The following is a 21,226-nucleotide window of genomic DNA, read 5'->3' as shown; positions in this document are numbered from 1 at the left end:
GACAATGGATGACAGCCAGGAGACACAAAAGAGGAAGATTATCAAGCCTCCCTGCTGGCACAAGGAGTTAAGCACCACACTATGAGGCAGTCCACAGCCTCTGCAGCACGAGTTCGATCCCTGGCCGTCCAGAGAGCAACCCACATGGTGCAGCAGACCTCTCCTGCCTTACCTGCTACTCCCCTCAGCAGTGTACTTCTGCCTGTTCTGTTCCCCACTCTTTCTCTGGTGAATCCTCTCACCCCCCGCATCTCTTCTCCCTTGTCTGCCTTCCCTTACCATTTATGAGGACCTTATTATTTTAGGCCCACTTGGGTAACCTAGGATGCTTCCATTTCAAGGTCAATTGATAAGCAAACTTAATCCTGTTTGCAAGTTTTAATTCCCCTTTGTTCTGAAATCTACATATTCACATGTTCAGGTACACTGGCCTCTTTGGGGGCCATGGGTATTTAGCCTGCAATTTGAGCAACTGCCACTAGAAGGCAAAAGTGAGTACATTTTAGCTTCAGAGTCCAGAAAAGCTTTCCGTAGGTAGGGCTGATAGAAAAAAACTGAACCAAACATGTCTACTCTTGACATTTTTCTTTTTCCCCAGTAAAGAGTAGGACTTCATTAAACCACACGTATACATTATTTTGTGCTATGCAAAGTGTCTAGTGTAAGAAGTTCAGCATTATAAAATGCAGCCACGTAAAACCTGTGAAGATGGTAAGTCAAGAAAGATTAAGGCAGGAAGGCTCTGGAAGCAAGAAAATGCATAGCCTGGATATTGGAGCCTCAGGGATGACACCTGCCCAGTCTCTGAGACCCTGAAGTGGCCCTTCCTGTCCTGAGGCCTCAATTTTCCCATCTCAAAAAGCAGAAATTTGGTCAGAATGGATTCCTCTGAGGGGAGGCTCCAGGATCATGCTGGAGCCTTACAGCCCTCTGTGCACACGCCTGCTCTATGAGGTCACAGTGCCTTCAGCTCCACTTGACCCAGGTAGATTCCACACAGCATCTTCCAGGGAACGCCAGGAGGCAGTGGTAGCAGCTGCAGCTACTTCCTCCCCGCCACCTCCCAGAGAGCCCCGCGACCATTTCCCCTTCCTAGAGAAGAAAACCAATGCCACGGACCGCAAGGAATCCTGTGAGCCCGTGTAACCCACGTGAAGAGGTGACGCACAATTCCAGGCATGCCAGGACCAGGAGGTGAGGACAGCAGCCCCTCCCGCCACCCAGTTCTTTACAGTGGGCAAAATGCTGCCCCCCTGTCATTTCTTGGAGGTGAGTAGGTGGCATTACCAGCTGCATTTTTCAGATGCAGCCACTGAGGTCTCCTGGCCAGGAAGTGGGGGACAGTTACCCTGTCAGCCCTTATTTGTGGAGCACCTGTTATATGCCAGGCACTGGGCAGTATGCTGGGAGCACCATGTTGCACCAGATGGATGTGCTCCCTGCCCCCAGGGACTTGTGAGTCCCTGTCTAGTGAGGGAGACATCTGTGGGAAGCCTCTGGCTTCAGGGACTGAAACTCCAACTCAAAATGATAGCTGCTCCGGGCCCCCAGATGGGGTGTATATCCCAAAAGGGCATACAGAACAAAGCAGCCCATTTGGTGAGGTGAGAAATTATTAAAACTTCAGTATATACATAAATAGAATGTGGGTCTGCTAACCCTAAGTGGCCTGCTGGGCCACCACTTTTGTAATCTGCAAGGTCAGAACTGCTCAGTCAATCAGTTATAGGAGCCCAACCCTGCAAGGTGCCTTTCAAATCAATCAAGAGCAGAAAGCTTGATCACCCTGGGACGGGCATGCATCAAGAGGTAGGACCGGGAATGCCCAGGGGGGCTGTTGACTGATGTCTAACAAGGGACCCAAGAGGCTGCTCAGTGACACCCCTTGTTGATGAGACTGAAGCCATGGCTGGGGGTCTAGGGCTTTGTTTCAATTATAATACCAAGTCATCAAGAAGTACCTGGGGGAAAACTCGTGACCCCTAAAACTAGAGATGACACAGCACATTTTCTAGTTTCACCCCTCCCTTTTCTCTTTTTCCTCCTTCCCCTTACAACAATGCTGGATCATTCTATCAATAAAAAAGCCAAGCAGCATCCTGCTCCACGATTCCCGTTTCTTTATCAGTGTGGAGTTGCCGACACAATGGAGTTCCTCCTCTTTTAATTTATATCCCTCAGTAATATATAAAAGATGTGTACACATATACATATATATGCATAGACCCAATTAGCACAACTGGGTGTATGTTTTACTTACATGTTTAATTTCTTTTTTTTTAAATAAATTTTATTGTTATATTCCCCATACAATTGCAGCCCCCCCCATTCTGACCCCAATCCCTCCCCTCCCGCCCCCCTAAAAGTGTCTCTGGTTCATAGTTTTTTGTTGATTTTGATTTTCACTATCTTATAGTTATTCATTTTCCTGGTCCCTTATTTAAGTTTTCTAGATTCCTGCTATGAGTGAGACCATCCGGTATTTTTCTTTTTCTTTTTGGCTTATTTCGCTGAGCATGATCCCTTCCAGCGCCATCCATGTTGCTGCAAATTGCATGTGTTTATCTTTTTTGAATGCTGAGTAATATTCCATGGTATATATGTACCACATCTTCTTGATCCAGTCATCTATTTTTGGGCATTTGGGTTGTTTCCAAAGCTTAGCTATTGTAAACAGTGCTGCTATAAACATAGGGGTGCAGGTGTTCTTTGGAATTGATGTTTCTGTGTCCTTTGGGTAAATACCTAGGAGTGGAATTGCTGGATCATATGGAAGCTCTATGTTTAGTAGGTCCAGAAATCTCCACACAGCTTTCCACAGTGGTTGGACCAGTTTGCACTCCCACCAACAGTGCAGAAGAGTTCCTTTTTCTCCACACCCTCGCCAGCATTTGTTGTTGCTAGTTTTTTTAATATGTGCCATTCTCACTGGTGTAAGATGGTATCTCATGGTAGTTTTGATTTGCATTTCCCTGATGACAAGTGATGTTGAACATTTTTTCATATGCCTGTTGGCCATTTGCATTTCCTCTTCAGAAAAGTTTCTTTTTAGCTCTTCTGCCCATTTTTTGACTGGATTATTTTCTTTGTTGTTGTTGAGTCTCATCAGCTCTTTGCAGATTTTTGTGATCAGTCCTTTATCATTAGTGTTGGGTGCAAAAATGTTCTCCCAGTTGGTGGGGTTTCTCTTTGTTTTTGTTATTGTCTCTTTTGCTGTGCAAAAGCTCTTTAATTTGATGTAGTCCCAGCTGTTTATCTTTGCCTTCACTATCACTGCTTTGGGTGATGTGTCTGTAAAGATGTCTTTGATGTGCAAATCACATAGTGTTTCGCCTATATTTCCTTCTATATATTTTATGGTTTCAGGTCTTATGTCTAGTTCTTTAATCCATTTTGAGTTGATTTTTGTGTATGGTGTGAGGTGGTGGTCAAGCTTCATTCTTTTGCATGTAGCGACCCAGTTTTCCCAGCACCATTTATTGAACAAACTTTCTTTGCTCCAATGCATATTCTTTGCTCCTTTGTCAAAGATTAGTTGACCATAAATCTGTGGGTTTATTTCTGGATTTTCTATTCGATTCCATTGGTCTGTAGGTCTGTTCTTGTTCCAATACCATGCAGTTTTGATGATTATGGCTTTGTAGTATAGTTTGAAGTCTGGGAGTGTGATGCCTCCATTCCCTTCTTTTTTTTTCAGGAGAGCTTTGGCTATTCGGGGTTTTTTGTGATCCCATATGAATTTCATCAATAATTGTTCTATTTCTTTGAAGAATGACATTGAAATTTTGATTGGAATAGCATTGAATCTGTATATTGCTTTTGGAAGGATGGCCATTTTAATAATGTTTATTCTTCCAATCCATGAGCAGGGGATGTCTCTCCATTTCTTTGTGTCTTCTTCTATTTCTTTTAACAGTGTTTTATAGTTTTCTTTGTATAGGTCCTTTACCTCTTTTGTTAGATTTATTCCCAAATATTTGATTTTTTTTGTTTCAATAACAAAAGGGATGGTCTTTTTGATTTCTTCTTCTTCAGATTTATTGTTTGTGTATAGGAAGGCTACTGACTTTTGCGTGTTGATTTTGTATCCTGCCACTTTACTGAACTGATTGATGAGTTGAATTAGCTTTTCTGTGGAGTTTTTGGGGTTCTCTATATATAATATCATATCGTCTGCAAATAGTGATAGTTTGACTTCTTCTTTTCCTATTTGGATTCCTTGGATGTCTTTCTCTTGTCTTATTGCCCTGGCTAGGACTTCCAGTATTATATTGAATAGCAATGGTGAGAGTGGACATCCTTGTCTTGTTCCAGATCTTAATGGAATTGCTTTCAGCTTTTCACCATTGAGAATGATACTGGCTGTTGGCTTGTCATAGATGGCCTTTATGATGTTGAGGTATGTTCCTTGTATCCCAAGAATTTCAAGGGCTTTTATCATGAATGGGTGTTGCACTTTGTCGAAAGCTTTCTCAGCATCTATTGATATTATCATATGGTTTTTATATTTCTTTTTGTTGATGTGTTGGATAACGTTGATTGATTTTCGGATGTTAAACCATCCTTGTGCCCCTGGAATGAATCCAACTTGGTCGTGGTGAATTATCTTATGGATACATTGTTGGATTCTGATAGCTAAAATTTTATTGAGGATTTTTGCATCAGTGTTCATTAGGGAGATTGGCCTGTAGTTTTCCTTTTTTGTGTTGTCCTTGTTCGGTTTTGGTATTAGTGTAATGTTGGCTTCATAGAACGTGTTTGGTATTGTCCCTTCCTTCTCAATTTTTTGGAAGAGTTTGTGAAGGATAGGCACTAATTCGTCTCTGAATGTTTGGTAGAATTCATTTGTAAATCCATCAGGTCCTGGGCTTTTGTTTTTGGCTTACATGTTTAATTTCTTAATGAATAAACATAACTATATGGGGGTATAATTAAAAAATGTTTGGAGAACATTGCTTTAAGAAATAGAGAAAAATCCCCCCCAGGGCCTCCCTGGTGGTTCAAGGGGTTAAGTCTCAGCACGATGAAGCCATCCGCAGCCACTGAAGCAGGAGTTCCATCCCTGGCCAGGGAGCTACCCACATGGCACAGCAGACCTCTCCTGCCTCGCCCGCTGCTCCCCTCAGCAGCTATTTCAGTCAGTCTGCCTGTTCTGTTACCCACTCTGTCTCTGGTGAATCCTCTTACTCCCCGCATCTCTGGCCTGTACCCCAGCTCTTGTATGCATAAATAAATAAATCTTTTTTTAAAAAAGAAATAGAGAAAATATACCTCATGCCCAGATGTTTTGGGCCGGGGGCTCCAGAGTACTTGAGTCCCCCGGCTCTGCACTACCGCCAAGACCCAGGTTCCCACCATTTTCTCACCCTTCTTCCTGCCTCTTCTCCCAGGCACAAGATGGCAATCGCAAACCCAGCATGGCTGCAGCGAGTGGATGGAGAGTGGGGATTGCTTCTTGTGGGTCTCATTCTAGCAACGAGAAAACTTTTCTTCTATGTCCCAGCCCCCCACACCCGCCCCTCATCTCTGTTGATTCCCATCACAGCAAGGAGAACAGGAGCACTGCAACAGGCTTCGGCTAGTCAAGATGGTCTGAAATCTCATGGGGTAGAAGTGGACAGGGGAACAGAGCAGCCTCCTGCCAGCAAAAGGAGGCAGTGGGGCTCAGGGGACGGCCACCTGTGACTGCCACAGCAAACCGAGTCCTACCTCAAAAGAGAACTGGATTTGGGATCAGCCAGACATGGGTCTGTCCCTGACTCCAAGCTGGCGGTCTTGGGCAATCTTCTCTGCAACTCAGTATCGTCTGGAGCACAGGGATACCCCATTCCTTGTAACACGTAATTGTGAATCTTGTCATCCCCAGGATCAACCAACGAAACCGGTGCAACAGCAGGATATCAGAGGACAACTCAGCCCGTCCAGGTGATGAGGGTGGAGAAAGGAGAGCCCCGGGGTCTTTGCGGGCCGTAAGGGGCCGAGATTCAGAGATGCCAAATGGGCAACCCAGGGTCACCCAGCAAGGGGCAGGACACGGGGGCCAGGGATGCTTGCACCAAGTGCCAGGTGCCCCCCATTATCTGTAAACGCCTTGTCCCAGAGATTAGGGGTGACGTGCATCCCCATGCTCTCTACAGGTGATGTCTCCCCGTTGCCTACCCGCTTCAATGCCCCACTCCCAGGCCTGACTCAAGCCACATTGGGGTGTCTGTGTACGTATATAATGAAAAGCTACCTTGGTCATCTGCGGGCCTGGGGAACGGGCCCAGCCTCAGCCCAGGCTGACCTGGGGTGGGGGGATGAAACTTGTACCGGGTGGCAGGAGTGAGAGATTGAGCTCTGGAGGTCCCCTCCACTGCCCCCGGCCTGGTCACCGAGCCAAGAGGCCGCTGATTGAGTCATGAGAACAGTTTATGCAACCCACCCTCATAGGGACATAGTTCTCATGACACCTACTAGGCGGTCGTCCACCCACCTCTCCACTTATTCAGCCACTCAGTCATTTATCCAACATTTGTCCTTGTGTCCATCTGTTGTAATTTACACGCACTCTGTTAGCTCATTCATGCACCCACTAGGCCTCTCATCAATTCCCGTGCTTTAGCTGTTGGCATTCACTTCCATCCAGTCACGCGCCGTTTGAGCCACTCTTGCTTCCTCTTGCCCAGCCCTCCCTCCGTCCATGTGTCCTGCTCACCCATTCTGAGCTCCTATTTTTTGTCTCGCTCCACGCACTCCACTCTGACCTTGAGAAGCTCCCAGGTTCGGGAATGGGCACTTGTCCGTCCCAGGAGTGTCTTGCTCTGGAGTCACTGTTAAGTCTCTCTGACCGGCCAGATGCAAGCATGTCACCTACACGACCACATTCACCCTACGCCGGTACTTACCAACAAACAGAGCAGGGCTGTGCGGGGCAAGTGGAGGGGGCCTCCCCCTTCCAGGATCTCCCTCCGTCCCAGAACAACAGATTGTTGTAGGATAGTAATGAGGTGCCCCACTCACTGCTTTCCTGTCTCCTCTGCAGCCTGGATCACTTGCCTGGCCTGCTTCCTGAGGACTCAGGCCCAACAAGTTCTGTTCAACACCTGCAGGTGAGTAGGGACAGGCAAGGAGGGGGGTTCGGGTTACAGGGCTGGGACCACTCAGCTGCTGGGCATGTTGCACCCTCATGGATTTGAACCTCCCATGAACACAGGAAGGGATAAGCTATCCCACACTTGGCTTCAATAAGATGCTCTTTCTCCAGAACCCACTGTGCCTCCCCTCTGCTGTAGCTCCTCAGCCTGCAGCCCTCTGGAATCCTGCCTCGCCCAGTCTTTCTGAGCTGCCCTCAATCTGCTCCTTGCTGTGTATCTATTGGGCAGCGAGAAACTTGTGTGGTCATGCACCACCTCTCCTCTTATCCAACCATTCATCTGTGTATCCATCTGTTGTAATATGCGCACATTCCCTGTCTTCCAGATGCAAGCTGCTCTTCCAGAAGGTCATGGAAAAGACAGGTGTTCTGGTCCTCTGTGTTTTTGGTGCGTCTCCAGGCCCTGCCCCGTCCCAGGTGGAGGTGTCCCTGAGCTCTAGCCCCTCCTGGGGAGGGAAAGGGAGGACTCTGGCACTAACTACATGGCACTAGGCAAGATTCAGCCCCTCTATGAGCCTTAGTTTCCCCACCTGTCTAATGAGTATGCTGTGAGGATTAAATGAAATGACCAAGAAAAAATTTTGAAAGCTAAGGAAAATTTTGAAAATGTTAAAGCTCTCCCCAAACCATGTTAAGTTAATTAATTATTACTGGGTTTCTGTGGTTTCCTCCTGGCCTCCTCGCTTCTTCCTCCACCACCACCTCCCACACCACTGCTTTGCTTTCTCAGGCCAAGGAATGGCCTCCCTCCAGTCAAGTGTACCAGACTGGGAGGGAGGCAGAATCAGCCCCTCATCAGAAAATGAGCAGTGAGTCCTAGGACACTTACCCACCTAATAAGAGTTTTCTAAATAACGACTTTATTGAGATATTATTCACACACATTAAGTTCACCCTTTTCAAAATGTACAATTCAGTGCATACATCACCACCATCAAATTGCAGTATTTTCACTACCCCCAAAACCCCCAGTCCCTGGCAGTCATTACTCCTCCCTTCCCCCAGACCAAGGCAACCACTAATGCATTTCTTTCTCTCCAGATGTGCCTGTTCTGGACACAATGGAATCATGCACTAGGTGGTCTTTGTGTTTTCATTTCACTCAGCATACTGCTTTCAAAGTTCATCCACCCTCTATCAGCACTTCATTCCTATACATGACCAAAATATTCCATTGTATGTCTTACCATATTCGTATATCTGGTCATCAGTTGATATATATTAAGGTTGTTTCAGCTTTTTGGCTGTCACTAATAATGTTGCTTTGTGTGTTCCTGTAACATTTTTATGGGATGTGTGTTTTCAATTCTTTCGGGTATATGTCTAAGAGCAGACTTGCTGGGTCACATGGTAACTTTCTGTCTAGTCTCTGAGGAATTGTCAAAAGCTATTTTCCAGAGTGACATTCTTGCCAGCAATGTATGAGGGTTTCAATATCTCCACATCCTCACAACACTTGTTATCTGTTTTTTATTTTTTTCTTCCTAGAGGATAGTTTTGTTTTTACTTCCCTGATAACTAATGATGTTGAGTTTTGAATGTATTGGCCATTTCCATATTTTCATTAGAGAAATGTATATTCAGACCTTTGCCTATTTTTAAATAGGTTATTTGTCTTTTAACTATTGAGTTATCAGAGTTCCTTATGAAGTTCGGATGCAAATCTCTTACCAGATACAAGACTTGCAAATATTTTCTTCCATTCATATCATTGTCTTTTCACTTTGTTGGCAGTGTTCTTTGCAGCACATCATTTTTAAATTTTGATGCAGTCCAATTTATCTCCTGTCCCTTGTGCTTTTGCTGTCATGTTTATGAAACCATTACCTAACCCAAGGTCATGAAGATTTACTCCCATGTTTTCTTCTAAGATGTCTAAGAGTTTAGTTCTTCCATTGAAGTTCAGGATCCATTTTTAAGTTAATTTTTGCATGTGGTGTGAGGTAAGGGTCCAACTCTATCCTTTTCATAGAGAATGATAAATAACCTTCAGCCTCAAGCATGTGCAATGTATTGAATGAAAGGAGTATACTTGTTTACAACCTCCAGAGATGGAGCAACACTTTGTTTTATGTGCTAGACCTTACATATATCAGATCAGTCATAAAGTGGATATTGTTGTTATCCCCATTTTACAGAGGTGAAAACTGAGGTATAGAAATTGCACAATACTAGTTAGTGTCAAAACTAGGATTTGAACCGAGATGCCTTACTTACAGAGCCTAAACTCTTAACCTTTCATCTTAAATGGTCCATTCTCATTTCCCTGGCCCCACAGGATTCTGGGTGCTTTCTATCCACATGCCAACCAAAATGGAAGTCTGGCAGGTGAGTATGTCTGCTCTTAGACATCGCAGCCAGTCACTGTCACCTCCATAATCTCCCCTTGTTCTCACCACATCTGGATCCTAATCAGTTCCTGATCAGTTCCTGATCAGTTCTTGATTATTCCAGCTCCAACTCTCTGCTCTTGCCTTGCCACACACTGGAACCCATGTCTCCTGCTAAAGTGAGTTTCAAAGACTAGATGCAATAGTCCCTCCTCCAGGATGCCTCTCCTGTCTGTCACTCCCAGAGGTCACCTTCTCCTTTCTCAAGGACCCCACATAAAGGATGATGAGGACAGGGAACACATTTCTCTTTCAAGGAAGTTTGTTCTCCTGGTCAAATGAGATGAAACCATTTGTGTTGTGGTTTTTGGGGTCGAAGGACAAGGAAATCAGTTGCTAGAGCTCCCCAAGGACAGCAAGAAGTCTCAGAAAGCCTATGGAGAAAGGGGATGTGAGAGGCTTTTCTGACCCTTTCTGTCCCCCCCTCTTAAACTCCAAGATCCGCCCTCCAGAAATAATCTGGCTAAAGTAATCACATTCCCCTTTCTCGGTCTACAATTTTCTGTAATTGCTGCTATTTCCTCCACTGTACTGGCAACCCTTGGAGGCAGAGCTATGTCTGTTTTACTCCAACAATTACCACCTAAAGTTCAGGCACAGAGTTGCCACTATTAATTTGGGGTGCTTAATGAAGTGTGACTGAAAGGAAAGTGGATGAGAGGCTAGGTGGGCGAGTGAAAGGAAGACTGGATGGATTAGAGAATCATCAGTGGGAGAGCAGATGGGATGGGTGGATGGAGGCTGGGGGGGTGATGGGTGTGCGGAAGGATAAGGGGGGATAGATGGATGAAGGAGTTTGGATAAAAGGAAGGGGAGAGGGACAGGTAGGTGAGTGGATGGAAGGGTGGATGGGTGGGAATATAGATAAATGGGTATAAAGGAGGGTAAACTGGACTTGGGGTGAATGGTGAATGATGGATTACTGAGAGAGTAAATAGGAAGGCAGGAAAATGGACGGATTTGTGATTGTGGGAGAATGGGTGGATGAAGCGCTTTTCAACCCAGATTAGGCCATCTAAAGGAGACTCCTTGCTTTCCTCAACGCCCTACCAGGATGGCAGCATAAAGAGTCCACTGCAAAGCTTGCGGTAAGGAGAATATGCCAAATAGTGCTATTATCATCTAAAAGCTGGAGATATAGCCAGAGTCTGGGGTGTATACTGACTAAGAATGTGAGCTCTGTAGTCAGACCGATCTGGGTTTAAATCTCAACTCCCACCCCTCTTTCCCAGCTAACCTTATGCAAGTCACCTCATCTCTCTAGTCTTTAACTCACTGTTTATGAAATGGGGTATAACATCCATCTTGTTCTGGGTGATTATGGGTTTTAAAGAGGGTGTAGTGTTTTCAATAGTCCATAGTCAGTGTTCAGAAAATTGTAGCTGACAAGACATTTTAGCCAACAAGATACCTGGGGGCAGCATCCTTCATTGCAGTCAAAATATTTGGAAGAAATGGGCTGGATTTAAGGATATTCCAAGCAGGAAGAAGGTCCAAGTGTGGGCACAAGACAGAGGAGAAATGTGAAACTAGTTCTTTTTTTTTTTTAAGATTTTTTTATTTATTTATACAAGCACTGGGGTACAGACCAGAAGCACAGGAGGGTGAGGAATTCACAGAGACAGAGTGGGGAGCAGAACAGGCAGAAGGACCGAAGTACACTGCTGAGGGGAGCAGTGGGTGTGGCAGGAGAGGTCTGCGCGCCATGTGGGAATTTTCCCAGCCGGCCAGGAATTGAACCTGCACTGCAGAGGCTGGGAAAGCTTCACTGCGCTGTGCTCAACCTGCTGCATCACCAGGGAGGCCCTGAAACTAGTTCTTTATGGGCTGACTAGCCAAGGTGGAAGCCGAGGATGACAGTAGCAGCATCACGGGTGGGTCAGCCCATGTCTTTTTCCTTGTAAGGCTGTACCAGGAGAAGGTGCGGCATCACACTGGGGAAATCCAGCACCTCCGAGGCAACATGAACCAGCTCATTATCAAGCTCCAGATGATGGAAGCCTTGTCAGATGAGGTTAGACATTGGCCATTCTGCCCCAAACGCCTAACTTCTCTTTGTTTGATGCCTTGCTTCCCATAGCCTAAGTTTTAATGGAGCATATCCACCAGTAACATCCAGGAAAAGAGGGAAATAAGTGGAAACATATTAATTTAGAACTTGCATGTTTGAAAACACCTTTATTCTACCTTTGCAACTCATGAATAATTTGTCTGGGTATAGAAATCTCATTGTGAAATACTTCCCCCGAGAGTTTTGAAGAAATCCTCCACAGTGTTCTAATTTATACTGTTGCTGTTGAGGATTCTAGCGGAGCTCTGATTATTGGTCCCTTGAGCGTGGTCTTTTTTTATTCTTGGGAGATTGCTGGATATTCTTTTAGTCTCCAGTGTTCTATATTTATTAGCTTATGAGTTTGTAGAGCTTATTGAATCTATGGATTGATGTTTTCAATGGTTTTGGGAAATTATAATCTCTCAAAATATTGCTTCTTTCCCATTATCTAATCTCCCCGGGGACTCCAGCTACATCTATGCTAGACCTGCAGAGTACATTCTTAAAGGGCTATTCCTAAAAGAATTCCTATTCTTTTTTCCTCTAAGTTTTGTTCATTCTTTTTCCTCCACTCAGGTTTTTAATATTTTCTACCCCTATTTCTTCAGGTTCACTAATAATCCTATACTCCGCTCTGTCCATCTACTGTTAAATCTTTCCATTAAGTTCTTAATTGCACATATGGAAGGGCAAAATGTAACCCCAAAATTAAAATAAAATTATTTTCAAGTTCTGACTTGCATATATTGCATTATTTAGCTCTAGAATATACATTTATTTTCCAAAGATTTTAAATTCCATAGTGAAATTGCCAACATTTCACCTATGTTATCCATCTTTTCCTTTGTTTTATTTAACATATTGGTCATAATTATTTTTAAATCTTTGCTAAATTCGGTGTCTGTATCACCTATGTCTCTATCTATTGTCTATTTTTTCTTTGGAATATTAACAATATGGTTTCCTATGCGTCTTTGGGTCTTTCTGGACTTTGTATACAAAAGAACTGTAGATGTTCTAGGTAGTTGTAACTTCTACCAGAAAAAGCTACTTCCTGTTTTTCATGAGAAAAATGAAATACACAGATCACTTGTACATAAACATGGAATGAGCTTAGTCAGACCTGGATTGTCATTTTTTATAAAATTTACTTAGAGGTTTTTCACTTAACCCTTTAGTCTGCCTATGTAGCTTCAAAAATTTGGTCAATGTCCTCATGGGAAAGACCAACTATAAGTTTGAGGCCTTTTAAGTCACCAGTTTTGTCTCCCAATCCTGCATTAATGCAAAATCTCTGACCCCAAAGGCAGCCTTCTCTGCCAAGAGCAAATTTGGATTCTCAGCCTCTAATCACACTCATATTGATTTAGTGTGCCCAGGTGACAGGCATTCACAAGTCTTAGCGGCAATCCTCACAGCTGTGAGAGGTGGATATGACTGTCCCCCCACCTCACAGACAAGAAAACCAACACTCAAAGGGACAGTAACTAGCCCAAAGCCCCAGAGCAGATGCCTGGCCTCACATGTGACATCCTGGCACAGTGGGTGTGAAGGCGGAGTCGACCCAGTGGGTGGGGTAGGGGTGCTGCTTGCTGCTCGGGCTTCCTCACAGAACACTGCATGGAAGTATTCAAGGTAGCCCCAAGCATGGACCAGCACAGCTTCTACAGGCAGGGAAAAGAGGGTGTCCTGCAGCCACATGTCACCTGGTGTGAACACGCATAGGGGCTGTGATCTGCAAAAGACACCAGGGCAAAGTTTGTGTTTTCTGCCTTCTCAGCAAAGAATGGCCCAGAAAATAATGAAGATGATACAAGGAGATTACATTGAAAAGCCAGACTTTGCCTTGAAGTCTATAGGTGAGTGATTGGCCCACGTCAGGTTTCCTCAGAAACTTCAGAAGGTAGAGTTCAGTTCTGGTCTGAGCTCATCCCCTAAACATTGGGGTCACAGCCAGGTGGAGGAGACAAACCAACACAGGCCCAATTGCCATTGGGAGTCAGTGTTCTGGAAAAATAAAGCAGGTTGCTGGACTGGAGGGAACCAGGACAGAGGGGTGGGGAAGAGAACATTTGGTTGAGACTTGGTGAGGAGAGAAAAGCATTGCAGACTGAGGGAACCTAAGTGAAGGCGACCTTGAGAAGATGCAGGAAGAGTGAAGAAGGCTGCATGGGAGCAGGGAGGATGGGGCTGTGGGCTGCAGGGCAGATTGGCCCTTAGTGAAGGGCACGCTGGGCCAGCTGATCTGACCCAGGCACCTCCAGGCTTAAGCCCAAGGAGATAAAGTCAGAGGACATCAGGACCTGAGCTTCCTCCTCTGGGAAATGGGTGTAACAGAAGCCACAGAAATAATTACCAGGTTGACATGAGTGAACACTTCCACTAGGCCAAACACTATTGAAAAACATGTCAAAGTATGAACTTATTTCAACCCCAAAACGCCCATAGAAAGCAGACACAGCCACCACTGCTATCATCGTTGCTATTATTACTCCCGTTCCCCAGAAGAGAACACAGAGGTCCAGGAGACCGGTGATTCAGCCAAAGTGCCTGCCTGGCATGTAGTGAGTACCCCATCAGCGAGGCTCCCCTCCACCGGGCAGAAATGTGCCTGCTTGATGGGGAACCCTCCATCTCCCATACAGGGGCCACCATCGACTTTGAGCAGACGTCAGCCACATACAACTATGACAAGGCTCGCTCCTACTGGAACTGGATCCGGCTGTGGAACTATGCACAGCCCCCGGACGTGATCCTGGAGGCAGGGGAATGGCAGGAGGATGGGGGAATAGCAAGGGATGGTCAGGGTCTGGGGGACAGAGCTGAAAGCCTGGATGGGGGTAGGGCTAGGAGCCGGTGGCATGGATCAGGGTGGGGTGCTGGGGAAGAGTCGGGGCAAGGACAGAAGGTTAGACAGAAGCAGAGGCCCCTGCAGGTGGGGGGCTGGCATAGACGCATAGAGGGCACTGACAGCCTGTTTTGGCTTAAGACTTGAGGATCAGGGAACCCTCACCGGCCCAAGCAGGCCTCTGGCATCACTGTGCTGGGCTAAGGGGCTGAGGGGAAAGCTCATCCTTAATCAGGGGAGCTTCCTAGAGTCGGTGGCGCTAGGAGCCAAGCTTTGCAGATAGTTGGGAAGGATCTGGCTCATCCAGGAGGTGTGAGGAGATCTAGGGGCACCAGGGTGGGATGAGGATTCACCCTCACCACTACCCCCATCCAGCACGGCTCCCATTGTACCTGTTCCTTCCAGCCCAACGTGACGCCAGGCAACTGCTGGGCCTTCTCAGGTGACCGTGGCCAGGTGACCATCCGGCTGGCCCAGAAGGTCTATCTGTCCAACCTGACGCTGCAGCACATCCCCAAGACCATCTCGCTGTCGGGCAGCCTGGACACCGCCCCCAAGGACTTCGTCATCTACGTTAGCACGCCCCGGCAGGGAACATTGCTTAACTAAGGGAACAGCCTTGTGGCAGTGGTACCCCAGGGTCTGACAAATCTGTCTGCACAACCCAGGCAGCTGGAGGGGCTGGATGAGGCCTTGTAAAGGCTGGAAATGGGCAGGGTCAGGTCACAGCCTTCAAGGGTAGGGGGTAAACAGCCACTCTGTTTCAACCCCAGCTTTTCAGAGCCAATTTAGTTTTCAGTGACCATTGAGTCCCCACTTTACTGATAAAGAAACTGAGGCCCAGAGTAGGGTCAGATCTCACAACTCAATGGCGAAGTTGACATGGGCCCTCAGCCTTCTGACTCTCAGTCCAGTGCTCCAAAAAGATAGGCATCTCCCCACCCTGGGAGGTGGGCAAGTCTCCCTGCTGTCTCTGACACTTTCTCCTATGCTCTGACTCCAAAGGGCATGGAAGGCTCCCCCAAAGAAGAGGTGTTCCTAGGGGCATTTCAGTTTCAGCCTGAAAACATCATTCAGACGTTCCAGCTGCAGGTACCTGAGGAGAGCTGGCTGTGTTGAGCACCTACTGAATGCACAGTGTGTGCAGGGGACCCACTTCGACAGCCCCAGCAGGGTCACGGCAGTGACTAGCCCACTTAACAGACAAGGAAACTGGCAGTCAGAAGGATGGGGCCGCTGCCTGTGGCCGAGTGTCCCGAGGAGGTCCATGCACCTCCGACCTGACATCCCAGGGACAGCGGGTGTGGAGCCGGAGGGGGCCCTTCAAGCTAGAGTTGCTGGCTGCAAACTTAAGAGTTTCCACACTGGGAGGCCCACAGAGAGCTCCTACTCCAACCTCCAGTGGATAAACTGCGCCTCGGAGGAGCAGGAGTTGGGGACAGAATCAGGACAGATGGGGTGGCTGCTGGAATGGCCCTGAGACTCGCAAAGTCTAGACTTGAGACTCAGGCTGGCCCTGGTCCAAATCCTGATCCCCCACAACTTCTACATGGTCTCGGGCCATCCCTGACTCTCCGGGCCTCAGTTTCCCCTTCTGTTAATCCCTGGAGATTGAGGTTGAGGCCATCCAGTGAGGTCTCCACAATCAAAGCCCCCCTTCTGCACTGGGCAAGCATCATGATAACCTTAGCAGCCCCATGCCCTCTCCAAAGGGGCCCACAGGGAAGGACTGCACTTCCAGAACTTCTAGTAGTGCCAGTGCTGCTAAGCCGTGCAGCCCCAGGCCTGGTTTCATGCTCCCAGGAACCTGGGGAAGCAGATCTCACTGCACCCATCTTATAAAGGGAGAAACTGCAGCCCAGAGAGAGGCAGTAGTTTGGCCGGGGCCTCACGGCACGTCCGTGCCAGGGCCCCAAGGCTAGGACACCCAGTCTGTCTCCTGGCCTCAGCACTGTCTGCCCCAGGTCCTGTGTACTGACTTCCTGCACAGCCTTGGGGCAGGCCTTTCCCCTCTCTGAGCTCCAGTTTCTCCACCTGTGCAATGAGAAGGTTCCCTTCCACTCCCGAACGCCCCTCTGGACAGGTGCTGGGCCCTGTGCGTGAGCTGTCCCATGTCTTGCTCTCTTTCAGAACCAGCCCCCCCGGAGTTTTGGTGCAGTCAAGGTGAAGATATCCAGCAACTGGGGGAACCCACGCTTCACCTGCCTATACCGTGTCCGAGTGCACGGCTCCGTGATCCCCAGAGAGCAGCCCAACTAGGGCCCCTCCCCAAGAGATTAAAGTCTATTCTTCACACGCCAGCTCAAGTCTGTGTGTCTGGGGCCTGAAGAGAGGGGATAGGCTAGCGCCGACCCCCCCGGTCATGACTGGCAACCTTGGTCGTTGGCTAGGTGCCTCATGACAGCCCTACTAGGCCCCGTTCCACTGATGGAGACAGTGAAGTCCAGGCCACCAAGTAACATGCCACAGGGGTCAGCAGAATCCAAACCCAGGCATCTGACGCCTATATTGAGTCATCTCCCTGACTTCAAGTTCTGTCCCACTCTATGTGTGACCTTGGCCAGACCCAGCCCTCTAGGGGCTCAGTCTCCCCATGGTATAACAGGGACAGGATGGTGACTATGGTATCAGATGAGGAGGGAAAGGGAAGTCCCACCCCTGCCCACCTCGGAGTATTTCACTGTCACACAGATTTACTGTGTGGCATCGGGCAGGACACACACCCTCTCTGGACCTCAGTTTTTCCAGATATAAACATTTCTGTTCCCTTGTGTGCATCAAAAGACAATATTGACAAAGTAAAAAGCTAAACCCCCAAATGGGGGAAAAACTTGCAAATCATGTATATATGATAAGGGATTAATATCCAGACTACCCAGAGAACTCCTAAAACTCAACAGCAAAAGAACAACACAGTTCAAAAACGGCAAAGGACTTGAATGGACATTTCTCCAAAGAAGAGATACAAATGGCCAGTAAGCATATGAAGAGTTGCTCAACATCACAATGAGAAATGCAAATCTAAACTGCAATGAGATACCACCAGGACCATTAAGACAGCTGTCCAGAAACAAACAGATAAAGTATTGCTGCAGATGTGGAGAAACTGGAGTTCCTGTGCTTGCCTGGTGAGAAAGTAAAATGGAGCAGACACCGTGAACAGTATGGCAGTTCATCAAAAAATGTAAAATAGAATTACCAGATGATCCAGTAGTCCCACCTCTGGGTAGATAGCTGAAAGAACAAAAATCAAGGTCTTAAAAGAGGCATATGTGTGCCCACATTCAATGCAGCAATATTCATTTACATGGCAGCCACCCAAGTGTCCACCACTGGATAAAGGATAAACAAAATGTGGTATATACAGACAGTGAAGTATTATTTGATCCTCAAAATTGGGAAGGAAATTCGGACACAAGCTGCAGCATGGCTGGACCTTGGTGCTAAATGAAATAAGCCTGTTGCAAAAAGACAAATGGTGCATGGTCCCACCTATGGGAGACACTCAGTGTGTCCAAGCTGAGACACTTAGTGTGTCCAAGCTGAGACACTTAGTGTATTCAAACCTATAGGGACTGAAAACGGAATGGCTGCCAGAGGTTGGGGAGGAGGGTTGGGAGTGTTTAGTGGGTAAAGGGCCTGTGTTTCACAAGATGAGAAGAGTTATGGGGCTGGACGGTGGGAATGTTTGCAAAGCAACGTGAAGATACTTAACGCCACTAAACTGCATAAATGAATATTGCTGCATTGAATGTGGGCACACATATGCCTCTTTTAAGACCTTGATTTTTGTTCTTTTAGATATCTACCCAGACAATAAATTTTATGTTATAAAAATTAAAATTATTTAAACCTGTGAAGGAGAAAATCTAGGACACTTTTGAAACATTTTAAGAAAATCATTTCATTCTGATAGTACATTCCGCGTCATTACTATAAGCAAATGCAGGGTTTTTTTAAGTTCCTCATATTTTCTTCCATAATTTTTGCCATAGCTGAGCTCCCACCTGTTGCAGTATTTGCTTGCCAGCTTACGGGAGTGCTAAAAATAGTATCAACTTCCATGATTCCTCCGCCCACGGAGCTCAGCACAGAGCAAGGTAAACAGTAGGTGCTGGGTAAGTGATAGCCCAGGTTACTGTCAACCCAGGCAGGATGGGAGGCCTCTGTCAACGCACAGTCGCTGGTCCACCCTTCTGCTGTCATCGAGTTCCCTCAGTTGTCCGACACCAACCTGATTCTCTTCAAGTCACATAAGCCTTGGATTATGCGTTGGGGGGTGTGGAGCTGTAGCAAGCACCCCTCCTTTATTTCTCTGTTTCAAAATATTCTTGGCTGGTCTCATGCTCTTTCTGTTCCAGGCAAACTTTGCAATCAGTTTGTCAAGTTGCATTTTTAGAAAGCTGGGCCTGCACAGGTCTCGTGGCAATGTGTGGAGAGTAAGTCCCTTAGCCACGCCAGAGCATGGAATCTTCTCTGCAGATCTTCAGGTTTTTTCCCTTCAACATCTTTAGTGAAGAGTCGTTGCTTTCTTCATGTGAATTCGGCATTTTTCTTGCCAGATTTGACCCTGGAGCGATTGCCAGTCCTAGGGCAGTTGTAAATGGGATCTTTTCTGTGGTGGTTAGGGCTGCTGGGGAGGAAACTTCTATTTGACACTGATGTGGCACTTGACCCCGCCTCCGTGTCCCCACTCGCACATGGAACCCTGTGCGGGGTTCGGGGAAATTCTCCCCAGTGTTCCGGGAGGACACGCATATCATCCACAAGCATTCCATGATGCATGATGTGCTCACACCCCCTCGCCTCATGTCCTGTCTGTGGGCCACAGAACAGCCCCACAGATAGGCAGAAACTGAGGCACGGATACGTGGAGCAGCTTCCCAAGGTCAAGGTGAGGCTGTGACCCCAACCCAGAACTGCCAGGCCCCACAGTGCTTGCTTTCCCCTCCAACCCTTCCCAGTTATTTCAGATTCTAGAAATCTGAATATTTCAGGACAGATCGTGGGATTCCTGGGCTCTATCCCAGCTGCCCCAGAGAGCAGCCCCATCGCCCAACCCCACCCCAGGGCCGTCCAACAATCACGCAGACAATGCTTGGAAAGGGGCAGAGCCTGCAGGCACTAGATCCAGGAGGACCCTCCCTCAGCCTCCTGCCCAGATTATCAGACACCCCTTTTGCACCAGGAGCTCTCCTCAACCCTCCCACGCCTGTCCTCCAAGGTCACTAGCTCCAGGCTGGGCATCACAGTTCACCTTGCACTTGAACCACACCCCTGCACAGACAAGGAGGCAGTCCCGAGAGGTGCCCAGTCTCTGAAAGCCCACACAGAAACCTATGAGCCCGGCAGGGACAGGGGCTTCTCCTGCCTGGGAGGGGCTCCTTTCGGGGGCAGCATCCTGCAGGAGAACAAAGTGCCCTAGGGCTCGCTTCCCCACCCCCATTCCAGGTCCACAATGCACAAGACTGGCCACCTGCCCGCCATTCAGCCCACCTGCACGCCTGAGCAGAGGAGCGGGCAGGCGGCCAGGGTGGGCGTCAGCTCTCTGCGGTGACCGAGACAGCACCGGAGACACAGAGCGCCAAGCCACCGCCACTCCCGCCCTGGCCCCCAGAGTGGCGCCGGTGATAAACCCAGCTCAAGCCCAGGATTTGAGCTAATCTTGTTAATCCCTGGACGTGAAGCCAGCTAGGACTGGGCAGGGCCTGGTTTCTCTGAGTCTCAGAGAGCCCTAGGTCAGTGATGAGACTAAGTCCTAAGTCTCACCCCTGCCCTGTGCTCCCTCACTGAGTGACCTAGAGACGGTGTGGCCCTCTTAGCCTCAGTTTACCCCCCGGCACCCGGGAGATTGCAAGTCCTCATCTCCTCTGGCCAGAGTGGACTGGTGTCCCTAGATGCTGGCGTGGAAGTCCCCCGTCAGGTGGCAGCAGCTCCGGGTACCTCACGCGCGGTGAGGGAGGGCTCATACTCTTTCATTGCTCCAAACCAGGTCCAGCTCCGAGCCCACACGCAGCCAGGCCACCAGGAAGCACCCCAGTAGCCATGTTGCAGGTCACTATCAGCCTTCCAGGCTTCTGGGCATTACTCAGCCCTGGAGAGGAGTGGGCTGGGGAGCTGCAGGATCCCCATGTCATGATCACAGCTGGGAGGCTGGGTTCGAGGACCCCATCCATCCCTCTTCTTTAGACCAGAGGGTCCAGGGGCTTATGGAAACTCCAGGTGACTTGGAAGCCTGGCCCAGACTGGGGCTCCAGGACCCCCTATACCTTCCTCAGGCTCTAAACCCAGCAACAGCAACTGTCTCCCCAGAGTAACCTCCGGACGCCTTTTCGGGATCTGCAAGGCCGCCCTGGCGGTTACTCCTCTTGGTGGGCTGCAGGCTTGAGATGTGGACAGTGGACAGAAGGCCCTCTGCCACCAAGGAGCCTGCAAGAGTCAGGCCCGACCAGGCCTGACAGCTCTGTCCCTATGAGTCCCCTCTCACCTGATCTATCAGCCCTCACCAAGGCACTATCACCCCATGTCTGGAGGTCTCCCCACGTCTGGAGGTCTCCCCACATGTTTGTATTTCACCTGCCTTGTCAAAATTTCCTGTGTCCCAACCTGTCAAGAAAGACTGGGTATTACCAAGCTTCTGCCTTCTCGAGCAGAGGGGATGGGGTGTGGAGTGGGGTGGAAAGCAGCACAGGTGGGGAGGGTGCACATGGACCCCCCACACTCCAGAGTAAAACCAATTCCACCAACCCCTTAAATCCTGCTGATGGGTAAAAAGAGCAAAATGATCAAGACAGAAATTT

The 21,226-nt window shown here is 48.0% G+C and overlaps 1 protein-coding gene across 1 annotated transcript; it reads left to right on the top strand.

Moving 5' to 3' along the window:
* Window positions 1-909: 909 nt before the first annotated feature.
* SUN5 (Sad1 and UNC84 domain containing 5) lies at window positions 910-16,685 on the top strand (the record flags this gene model as incomplete). Its single annotated transcript, XM_084246658.1, has 11 exons — window positions 910-1,132; window positions 7,025-7,091; window positions 7,462-7,523; window positions 9,414-9,463; window positions 10,579-10,613; window positions 11,431-11,539; window positions 13,359-13,437; window positions 14,224-14,339; window positions 14,832-14,999; window positions 15,432-15,518; window positions 16,557-16,685. The coding sequence occupies 11 exons, from the start codon at window positions 910-912 to the stop codon at window positions 16,683-16,685; spliced, it is 1,125 nt and encodes a 374-aa protein (XP_084102784.1).
* Between the last annotated feature and the right edge of the window lie 4,541 nt (window positions 16,686-21,226).

This window comes from Talpa europaea (assembly GCF_964194135.1).
Source record: "Talpa europaea genome assembly, chromosome: 11".
Taxonomy (NCBI): Eukaryota; Metazoa; Chordata; class Mammalia; order Eulipotyphla; family Talpidae; genus Talpa; species Talpa europaea.
This window is presented reverse-complemented; position numbering and strand designations above follow the sequence as displayed.